The sequence below is a fragment of the Vigna angularis genome, chromosome 9 (assembly GCF_016808095.1).
Source record: "Vigna angularis cultivar LongXiaoDou No.4 chromosome 9, ASM1680809v1, whole genome shotgun sequence".
Taxonomy (NCBI): Eukaryota; Viridiplantae; Streptophyta; class Magnoliopsida; order Fabales; family Fabaceae; genus Vigna; species Vigna angularis.
This window is the reverse complement of record NC_068978.1, coordinates 5,498,725-5,510,872: the sequence shown is the minus strand read 5'-3', so window position 1 is coordinate 5,510,872 and position 12,148 is coordinate 5,498,725. Positions and strand designations below refer to the sequence as shown.

At 28.2% G+C, this 12,148-nt stretch overlaps 1 protein-coding gene across 2 annotated transcripts; it reads left to right on the top strand.

Annotated features, from left to right (window-relative positions):
- Window positions 1-750: 750 nt before the first annotated feature.
- Window positions 751-2,357, top strand: LOC108319238 (ras-related protein RABA3). 2 transcript variants are annotated; one of them, XM_052868990.1, is made up of 2 exons: window positions 751-1,237; window positions 1,837-2,357. In XM_052868990.1, the coding sequence occupies exons 1-2, from the start codon at window positions 960-962 to the stop codon at window positions 2,285-2,287; spliced, it is 729 nt and encodes a 242-aa protein (XP_052724950.1). In that variant the 5' UTR covers window positions 751-959; the 3' UTR covers window positions 2,288-2,357. The 2 variants fall into 2 exon arrangements, with proteins under 2 accessions (XP_052724950.1, XP_017405781.1); XM_017550292.2 differs by having other exon boundaries at window positions 1,831-2,357.
- The last annotated feature ends 9,791 nt before the right edge of the window (window positions 2,358-12,148 follow it).

Sequence of the window (12,148 nt, the reverse complement as noted above, 5' to 3'; positions counted from 1 at the left end):
TAATAAACATAATCAAAGATTTATTTCTTAAAATTTATTGAATAAAAAAGTGTTTGAAACCATCCAAAACCAAAACCACTCTTAAAATGTCTAATTAGAGATACTGTTACATAATCTGTGTCGGTGAGAAAAATTATGCATAAGCCAAACGCAGTAAAGTGTCGGTTTTTACGTTTCACTTTATGGGCAAACGTTCCAAAACGCAGTTTTGTGCGGCCAAACAGATTCTTGCTTCTGATAGAACATCTGTTTGATGGGTTTTAAACAGAAAAACAAACACTGCAACCAAACATGTTATATTAAGAAACCAAATCATCAAAATCTCATAGGGCCATTTGCAAGACCAAAATCAGTCAATCATATATATTAGAAGAAAGAAAAAGAGAAAATTGAAAAGGGAAAAGATCGTGGAAAGAGGATTCACCAATCCTTGGATTGCGCCTTGAATTAAGATCAAAGTAATCTGAAACAGTAGACACTGCAACCATTCAAAAAATTCATGATTCCAGGTTTCCTTAACCTGAGGCAGACCACCATAGCTTTTTAGTTAATGTTTGATTAATTTATATTTATGTTTCCATTTTGGACCAAAACCATATGCTAAGTAGCATCTCATAATGTATCATAAGCAGAAGGCATTACGACAATAAAGTTCAATAATAGTGCCACATAATATTAAAAAGTGAGACACAGAACTGGACCCCATTTTCTTGCCTATACTTTCCTGCCACTGGTCATTCTACATAGGTTTTGTCCGCTTCATCGTTTTTTCAACAAGTTCCCTGTTCTTTTTCTTGCTTCAACCCACCCCATAGACCAATAGTTTATACTTTGTTCAAGTGGTGATTCGTTTTGCTGGGGAAGCATAAAGCTAAGGTTTTTGGCGTACTTTTGGCAAGGAAGAAACAGGATCACATTGACCTTTCTTTTTCTCAGGGTCTTCCTTCTATTGAGAGAAAATGAACCAGGAAATGAATGGGGTTGAGGCTGAGAAGCAGCAAGAGAATGGAAATGGGAAAATGGGTTATGATGTGCTGGAGAAAATAGACTATGTGTTTAAGGTGGTTGTGATAGGGGACTCAGCAGTTGGCAAGACTCAAATACTGTCAAGGTTTGCAAAGAATGAGTTTTGCCTTGACTCAAAGTCCACCATTGGTGTTGAATTCCAGACCAAGACTGTCACTATTAATGCCAAACTCATCAAAGCTCAGATCTGGGATACTGCTGGCCAAGAAAGGTTCATCACATTCTCTCTCACTATATAGCTCTATCTGTATCACTCATTCATGTTTGTGTTTCATTCTTTCTCCACTTTTATGCTCATTTTGCTTTGAACTAATGGCTGGACAGACATTGAGTTTCAATGATGGTACTGTACGGATTCAAATGTTGTTATGCTATGGATTATTCAACGTGATACCAATTTGACTTAGGAAACACACATGGCCAAAAGTACATGTTCTTGACTTTTGTTTTATAAGTATTTCATTTTCCTAGATTGGGTTCCAAAAGTCGCATTAAGGTTCAATATAAGGGGTCCTCAATAGACAGCAAACAGTTTTGGTAAAATGTAGAATCCTATGAATTAAAAATTGAAAACTGTGTGAACTAATGATAAAGGAAAATGTTATGGAACGAGGTAAACGAGGAAGGAAAACATCTTGAAGCTGTTGTTTAATAGATCATGAGCAAAACACAAAAATAAACTAGACTCATGGATGATCATTCTCTTCTATGATACTCAACAGCATATCAGTAGAATATACCTATAACATATGATCATTCTGGTGCAGATAAATTGTTTCCTATTTAACATACTATGTGGTATAGGTACAGGGCTGTAACAAGTGCCTACTACAGAGGTGCATTAGGGGCAATGCTGGTGTACGACATAACAAAGAGGCAATCATTTGATCATGTTGCGAGGTGGCTTGAGGAGCTGCGTGCACATGCTGATAGCTCCATTGTGATCATGTTGGTTGGTAACAAAGCTGACCTTGTGGAGCAGAGAATGGTGCCAACTGAAGATGCAGTGGAGTTTGCTGAGGATCAGGGTCTCTTCTTCTCTGAGACTTCAGCTCTCAGTGGTGACAATGTGGAGAGTGCATTCCTCAAGCTGCTAGAGGAGATCAATAGTGTAGTGTCTAAAAAGGCATTGGAATGTGGTTGTGGGAAGGTCAATGGTGACAGCAATTTTGCCTCACTCAAAGGAACTAAGGTTGATATACTCTCAGTTCCTGAATTGGAAATCAGTGAGATGAAGAAATTGTCTTCTTGCTCTTGTTAATATTGCTACTGTGATTTTAGATAGTGTATTTGATTTTAAGTTTGGAAAAAAGAACACAGTCAAATATATATATATATATATATATATATATATATATATATATATATATATATATATATATATATATATGCTTAGTGGTGGTGAGAAGGATAAATAGATTCAGTAGCTATTGCTTTCCATGGTAATTGTTGAAGAGTAATAGTTGTTCTGCTGGATCAAGATTATGAATCATTACAGTTATGGAACATTTTTCTGAAAAAGTGTACTGATAGAATTTGGAATGTTGTCTCAAATATAAACATATATCTGCTATTTATTTGCAACATTTACCTAAGATGTAACTTCTGTAATGGAAATTTGTTTTATGTTCTTTCCTCTGAAAAAATGGTTAGTTGTGTACTGTAATCAAAACATAAGTGTTTGGAGGCTTCATGTATAAATTAATAACTTAGCGAACTTGTTTAACGATTACATAAAATTTAATGTAAAAATTATGTTCTATAGCTCAGCCACTTATTTTCTTTTCATGGTAATTAGTGATTTTAATCTTTTAATTCTTCCCACTAACTTCAGATTAGTCCTCTTATGTAGCTACTAAAAGTTTAAAATATATAAAACAAGTCATGTAAGTAGCTCATGAAATACTAATATAATGCACTTTTGATAGTTTTAGGACATAATGAGAGAGGGTTTTGTTATTTATGGAGTCTAATTTTCTGCCAACAAATAAATTTCAAAAGTTAAATATAGGTCCATAATAAATGAAAGAACAGCCTATAAAAACTTGTTTTGTAATGGGCCATTCCCTTTTTGTGGAAAATATAAGGTTGTTTCATTTGCACCTCCAATCATTTCATCTGCACTTCCAAAATTTTTTAAAAATTCAAAACTACTCCTATAATTCAAAAAATCCTACACTCCACTTTTTGTACTTAATTAGATTTCGAAATTTGATAAAAGAATTTTCTTTATCGAATTGCAAAATCTGACGAAGGATTTTTTTTATTTTCTGCATCGGATTTTGAAATTCGATGTAGTCTTTGAAATTTTTTAATCAAATTTTAAAATCTGATGAAGAAAAATGTAACCCCTAAAACTATTTTTAAAAATTGAAAGTGCGAGATGAAATATTTGGAAGTGCAGATGAAACAACCAAATACAATGGGTCACTCTCAATAGCTAGAGATTTCTTCCTACATCCCACTTTTTCTTTCTACTCCTACCTAAATTCTAAAATCCCAACTTTACCCTCACTCAAAGTAAAAACCCTAACCCAAATTTCCCCTTCCATCATTCTTATTTTATTATATATTTAGGAGGAGTAAAATGGTGATAATATACTTTTATAGGAGTGCAGGAAGAAAATAAAAGGAAGTGCAAGAAGAAAGGACCTTAATGGCCCCTTCATGCACATCTCACTAACTGCCTCACCCCTTAATGTATATATGGATTTGCAATATTTTGAAGGCCCAACACATCAAGCTCCCCGTAGCAATGTACTTTTTTTAAATAACTTTCATTTTTCATATGTTAATTTATATTTAAATAGATTTCTAATCCTTGTAAATATAATTATGTGTGCACTTGGTCCCAGTTTTAAACCCTTGATATTTCCTCACCCTGCTTATTCAGTTTTTATCGTTAGTTTATAATTAGTTTAATACTAAAATAAAAATATTAATAAGTATAATTAAATTAATAAAAATAATCAAAGTTGTAATATATTTTAATCATATAAGTTATCTAATTAATAATATATTTATTATTCTTTATAAATAAGGATTTTTATATATTATCTTTATTTTTTAATTTAAAAAAGTATTTTAAACTTTCTTTTTAATTTAAACTTTTTTTAATATCTTTACTATATTAATCACTATTTTTTTAGCGTCAAGAATAAGGTCGGAACAAATATTAGAAAATATAGATATTTTGCAGAAACTAAAAATATAAACAGTGATACTTTGTAAGGATTAAAAAATATAAAACAGTGAATTTTGTAAGAATTAAAGTGTAAGAAGCTCGTCGAATGAGAATATATAAACGAGTTTATGTAATAATTTTAGTGACTGTTCAATTTAAAAGTATATACTCTTTGATGAAAATGGAAGAAATCAAAAGTCCAAGAAACGTAAGTATTTTTATTATAAGAAAAGAAAAAGAAAATTTCTAGTAAGATAAAAATGAAAAAAAAAAAAAATATATATATATATATATATAACTATAAACTCGTGAGCTTTGAAAGATAGAGAAAAACTTGTGACCTAATGATAGGTATTAGGAATAAATTATAAGAAGACAAAAGTGCAACATAATTGAATGAATCCTCTAAATAAGGAAAATTTTCTATCTCCAAACCCTAAAATTAACAGTTTTCAATTTTTTTCCATTTTCATTCATAATTATAACAGAGATTGGTCAATTTTTTATTACTTGTTTAGCCCTCTGTGTTTCAATTTTCAGAGACAAAATAATGTAAGTTGTTGACCTTGAATGTCCCTAAATATCTTCACAAGTTTTAATGAAACATGTTTTTTCATATCCACCCTGAAAGACGCACCATTTAATATCAACACTTCCTCAACTGAATCCCCTTTAATTCAATAAATATTATTTCATTGTGTCTTCTGTCAACTTTCTTATTTCTTAAAAACTATTTCAAAGTTAAAACCTATATAAAAAGAAATTATAGATTTGTAATATATAATAATGTTTTGTACTATTATTTGATTTTAAAATTTTTTATATATAATGAAAGCTGTAAAAGTGAAGTACTGATTGTACAATACTTTTTTTTTAATTGATGATATATAAGAGAGATTATAAATAATATATATATATATATATATATATATATATATATATATGGATGTGTGTGCATGGATAAGAGATAGAATACATATATTAGATAAAAAAATAACTCATGATATAAAAAAAATAGAAAATATAAGAATATAGTATTTTTAATAGGAAAAAAATCTAATATTTCTTTCTATTGATCAAGAAAAACAATATTATAATTCTTGAAAATACAAAAAAAAAATACAACTACTTAATGAATCTTAAAGGAAATATTTTTCTTCTAATAATTTTATTCTAATGAACTAAATTAATAAAAAAGAAATAAAATATTATTTGAATGTATTTTATTAAATTAACACCACCTTTTTTATAAATAAAATAAAAAAATAATAATTCTTTAGTGAAGATAGCGATTCAACTTTACAGAAAACTTTGAAGAATCAAAACTTTGAAATAATTTCGAAAAAGTCAAAAATTTGAAATAAAACTTTGGAAGTCAAATATATATATATATATATATATATATATATATATATATATATATATATATATATATATATATATATATATATATATATATATAAATGTAGAATTATTTTTTGAAGAAGTTATACCCTTTTTGACGCCTTCAAAAAGACAACTTCAATATATATTTGAAATTGGTTTGGTAAGAATTGTTTTCCCCTTAACTAAAACAAACAGATTTCAATAATGTTTTTAAAAATTAATTTTAATTAGAGTGTATATTTATATAAGTTTCTCTATAAGAAATTTTAGAAAAAGTATTATAAAAATTCTCAATGAACTAAAATTAGTGTATGAATGAGTTAATTTATGAAAACTCTTTTGTATGAATTATTTAATGTTTTATTATTAAAATTAACTTAAATTCAATTAAATATATATGAGTGTTATTTTTTTTATACTATTCTCTTCTAAAATTTAAAATTATAAAACTCATAAAATGATATGTTAAATCCTTGACACAAATTAGAGGATCTTAATTAAGTACGTCTTTTGTAACATCCCAAAATACAGTATAAACTATACCATAGAATATTCACATATTAACAATATTTCAGTTCTAAAAGTAAAAGGGTGTGTTCATGGTCGAACGACCTTACAAAAATACTACAAAAACTTTAAGATTTACAAAACACAGTCTAGACCGAACGGTTTACCAAAACTACGATCATACCGATCGGTTATACAAAATAAAATCCAACCTAATGACCGAACGGTCCTATGGTTTCGCTTTCACTTCCACTTCTTCCAGAACCTCTTCCAGCAACTTTTCTCCTTCTGCTCACATCCATAGGATGATCATTGCAACAGGAAAAGACGACCGAACGGTAATACAGACAAGACAAGAAATAGGATAAGCTTATGTAATTTAATTAATTCAGTAAAACTTATACTTCACATAAATCTAACATAATTCAATATACAATCATGTAACATCCAATCATGCACTTCCAATAAAGATTACACGTCAAAGCATGCAATGACCGACCACTTTACTCTGACTGTCCGGACTGTATGAATTCTGTGTATCTACGACGTTTTTGCACCCGGGTGATGTAATAGCTGGGATGCCCTCAACAGCTGCCACCCGAGGTTAGTCCGTTCCATCCAAATTCACCTTATGGACTAGGACCTCCTGTCATTCTCACACATGACTTACTCCTCTCTACTTGAGAATGAGTAATCACAGAATATCAGGATAACCGCCAGCTAAGCATAACCACATTCATACTCTACCATTCAATAACCACTCATGAGATATTCCTCCCTGGAATACTCTTTCATTTCCATACCATTCCATTTATATTCCATAATACAATCAAACCGAACCAACACACACAGATCCCATCTGAAATCAAAACTGAACAATAACATTCCCCCAAAGACAAGACCGAACGTTTTGAATACTTTCTAGACTAACACAGCTGAACACTCAGTGCAAGATCGAGCGATCTTCCACTTATACACAGAGCAGGACCGAACGGTCCATTCTAGATAAGACTCCTCATAAGTCGAACACTGTCATAAAAAAAAACCGAACGCTCGTGGTAATATTTGAACGTTCACTGGTTACTCATAGTTACTACAAGACGTGATTTTACTAGACAAAACTTCTAAGAATGTACAGAACACTAAAGAATAAGTGTATTTTAGACTTAACTGAAAATTCTGATAAATATTTGTGAAACCTAAGAACTTAACCCAACCCTACAGGCTTAAACCGAATACTATTGAATTGGACCGAACACTCTTAGTTCAAAGATAGTAAACAATGGAGTATAATAGAAATACCGAGCGCTTGGTTAAAGACCAACCACTATAAAGACCAAGCGCTTGGTTCAAGACCGAACACTTGGTTCAAGATCGAGCACTACTGAACTTAAATCAAAATGAAGGAATATATATATACAATTACGCAACGCTTATTTTCAATGAAAGATAAAGGTAACATCTACGACTTTAAGTATTATAAGATACATTAACTAAACTGTTTAGGAAACATAAAGAGGAAAGTATACTTAGACCGAACGCTTACTTACAAGTATACTAAGAGGAAACCGATCGGTCCTTAACTGAAATTCTCCACATAAGAAGAATCCAGTATAGACCGAATACTCAAAGGAAAACCGAACGGTCAATAATGACTTTCGGTAACAACCACAAGATTATACAGAATTCTACATAGATAAGAGCAAACCCTATATCATCCAGTTCCCATCATTTGTAACTCATACCCTCATATATACAAAACATGCACTGAAAATAACACTTCATATTCATCCATGGATCAAACGAACATACAACCATTCAAAACAAGAAAATCATAATCAAATTATATAAGCTTCCTTCACCTCTAAAAGTAGCCGAACGTTCATAATTTGAACAGAATAGCTCACTACCAGAAATCTTAGAATCCTATGGTTCACAATTTGTGAAATTAAACCAAACAAAAGACCATAAATGTGCTTAGAATGAGATGATAAACCCATGCAACCAAAATCTGGGTTTGCATGTGACAAAAACGAACGTTCTAAGAAGAGGAGTAACTCACCAGCTAAAAACCACAACTTGATCGGTTTAAATGAAAGCCCTTGACGTCGGAAGAGTTCAAACGTTGCCTGATTGGTGATAGAAAGAAAATGGGGTTCAGCAGTTTGGAGAAGAAGGGTGCATGCAGAAAAGTGGCACAGAGTTTGAAATTTCTCCTTAAATACTATCGTCAGTAAAATCGATCGGTCACTCAGCACTACACACCTGTCTTTCACTATCTTAAAACCTGAACCCTTTTATTGACACATGTCTTCCACTAACTTGAGAATTTTAAGGGTATGACATCTTTTCTTCTTTTAAATGGATAATATATAAGAAATGTTATCTTATATTAAAAACTCATATCAATATTATTTTATGGTCCTAGATACTTATATTTTTTTTATATATTTAATGATATTCCAAGTATTTGATAAATTTAGGTATTTTCAGTTAAATTTTATATTTTTTATTTGTTTAGTGGCGTTTGTTGTTTAACTTTATATTATATTATTTCTTAATTTTTTTTTGTACACATTAAAAAATCTAAAGTTTTCTTATTAATATAAAATGATATAAAATGGTGATTTTGGTTTTTATGGTTTTTATTAAAAATGTGTTAGATGATAATATCATCATACTTATTGATTATTTATATGACATCATTTATAATAACTAACGGACTGTGTGTATCACCACCATTGACGAGATTATTCTTATTATTTAACATTCAATAAATTACTTATTATTTTATATCATCTACAATATTATTTTATATTAATCGTAATATCATTTTATATTAACAACAAAATTTCAAATTTTTTTAATACGTGAATACAAATAAATAAGATAATGAAATAACATAAGAATCACATTATCAAAACATTTAAACAATAATAACTTAATTAAAAAACATAGTTTTTTTAAATATTCAATTAAAAATATCCACGATTATCTATAATTTAAAAGTTAGTTAAACCTTAAAATTACTTGGAATTAAACGAGTGAAGATAAAAAAAATTGTCCAAACTTCATTTAACTTTTTTTAATAATATATTTTATGGTTTCCTTTCATTTGTCGAATTGAATTAAAATGGATTTTTCTGTTTTTTAAACCTTTATTTATACAGTTTTTCAAAATATAATGATGATATCATGGTAAATCAGTCAATCCTTCTTTTATTAATTTGTGTTGAATAGTGAGTGCGAGATAAATTGACTCGTTCCTTTTTATGTCACAACTATTTTAACTTAACCATTGCATAAATTTTGACAATTTTAATAGTTTATTTTCTTTTGAATACTTAAAAAATTATCTCACTTTTTTTCTTATTTTCTTTCTTGAAAAAAAAATCACCATTGGATTTTCCTTTGGTGATGAAGAGAATAGGAACAAACTGGTCCCAATATTTTAATGCTTATAAATGTTGTGACCACCTGCAAATAAATAAAATTGGGTTTTTGAAAATCAGCAAATGTGTCCAAAGCTGAAATTGGCTTTTTCCTGTTTTCTACACAACATTTTGAAGGAAAAAAATGAAAAATGAAAAATGAAAATTTTAAATTAAGAATAAGTACAAGAATAATAAAGGTTTAATTGCTTTCTTTGTCCCTAGTTTGGGTGTAGTGTGTCAAGTTCGTCCACCCTTTTAAAAAAATTTCAATTTCGTTCAAACGTGGTTTAAAAGTTTCAATTTCGTCCAAACGTGGTAAAATTTGCTTCAATCAAGTCCTTTCCGTTAAATACAGACTAACGGGGTTAACTTTTTTTCTCTCTCCTTTACTTTTCTGTGCAAAGCAGTTCTTTATCAGTACTTTATCCTCTGCACCTCTGGATAAATAATAAAAAATAAATGATTGTATCCTATTTAAACTTTTAATATTATATAAATATATACTACTTGTTTTCTAAGTTTATATATAAAATTGCACGGTCAATTTTGTTTATAATATAGATTTATTTAATTATTAAAACAATATTTTAGAGATTAATTATTTTATGATAATAAAAGGTGTTTTAAAACTTGCATGCAGTAATGTTATTAATTATAGAGTAATTATTTTATTATAGAGTAATTTAAAAATTGACCGTATAAAAAAAGTATGAGAATCACGTATTTTAAGACATTATCACATTTCAAAGAGTATAAAAAAATGGTTTAAATAATAAATTATCTATATTTTTTCTCACTTTTATATTATAAATAACTAAACATGATAAATAAATAAATATGTTTATATGATAAAATCACCTTTTAATCTTTTTCATTCAGGACTCTTTCCCGTACATCAAAGGTATCTTTTGCGAAACAAAATATAAATATAATAAATGATATAATATGATATAGGAGAAAAATTAAAAAGGATTATTGGTGTTAATTATTGTGTGTTTGTGATATTGTAATGTTCACATTTAATAACCCAAATCTAAAAGTATGGTCAGAAAACATTAGAACAGTTCTGGAATTATACATCCTTAAATTAATAGGGTGAAAGTGTAGGAAGTAAAAGCATTATTTAAAGTTTTAACATGTAACTTTTATAACGTTTTTCTTTATAATGTGATGTTTGACTTATATATTGATCATTTCAATAAAAAAACTATTATATTGTTCAAGACAAATTTTAAAATGTAATTTTTTTATTTATTTCCAGTTTGACTCTGGAATGATTTGCTCATTACATTTAATACATTTTCATTAGTTTTGATTTGATTTTTTTCGTCATCAACATAGTAGTTTTGACCGTGGAAAGTTTCAAAACAAAAATGTGAACTAGAAAAATAATAATAAATAACCTTCAATGGTAGAAAATTGAAATTAAAACAATAATTTTACACCTTATATTTTTGTTATTGGTAAGAAAATTGAAATTATTAAAAATGACAAACATTGTAAGATAAGTATTATTTTGTTAAAAAATTTAAAAATAAATTAGATATAATATTTAGTTAAACTTTTATTTATTTTTAGTTTAAAATATTATCTTTATACAAAACTTTTTCTCTCTATATTCTTCCTTTCTTAGTAAATGTAAGTTTTGATAGTAGTTTTGGTGAGTAATCTTGTTTGGTGTTTATCATATTTCTTCTTTTTATCTTCTAAAGCAAATGGTTAAGAAGAAATGTTGTTGGTGTATAAGTCTATTACTTGAGAGCTTATTTGGATTGTGAAATTGGATACCAACTGAATTGGTAGATTGATTATAGAAAATTCATAATATTTTTCTAGAGTTTATTAGTAGCTAAATGTATAATTACTTGAAAGTTTGATAATAGAGATACCTTATGATATGAGAGTAATATTGTGTTGTTGTGTGCTTATAAATAATAATTTTAAATCTAGAAATAATATAACTTTTTATAGTTAAATTGTTTAAATTTACTCTTAAGTTAAGTTTTATTTTAATGACATATTGTTGTGAGTGAGATTCAATCAGTATGTAATAATTACAAGACTTAGGAAAAGTAGGTGTTAATTGATCGTTTGAATTAACAAACTCAGTCTTGATGTCTTTATATATAAATTTTTCCACAATCAATTTTAGTCATTTTATAAAATATGAGATTATGGTGAATATGAATTGTCACATGTAAATGTCATTTGAGTGACATCTTCAAATCACAAGTATTTAAGTAACTCTTTAAGTCAAATAAGTTTTCAAGTGGATGAAGTCATAACTTTGTATTAGATTTTGTCCCAACATTTTGTTTCTTTCTCTAGAGACATAACATCTTAATGTGGATCTTTTCTTATAAAAGATAATGTCTAATTAACACATGAACGGTAAACATCTTTGATACCGTTATCGTAATCATATAATAAACTTTTTTTCAATATATCTTTTATTGTATTTTAATACAATGGCTATATTTCAATGATAAGCACTTGGAGAATTAAGAAATTAATCACCAAAAAAAATGTCAAGGTAAGTAATTTTAAAATGATTAAATTTTTCAATTAATCTTCTCTATTTATAAGAAATTTGAAAATGATTTTCCTTCAT

Coding starts and splice junctions, on each gene's coding strand:
- LOC108319238 (XM_017550292.2), top strand. CDS start 960: ATGAACCAGGAAATGAATGGGGTTGAGGCTGAGAAGCAGCAAGAGAAT. Junction 1,238..1,830: donor GATACTGCTGGCCAAGAAAG/GTTCATCACATT, acceptor TATGTGGTATAG/GTACAGGGCTGTAACAAGTG.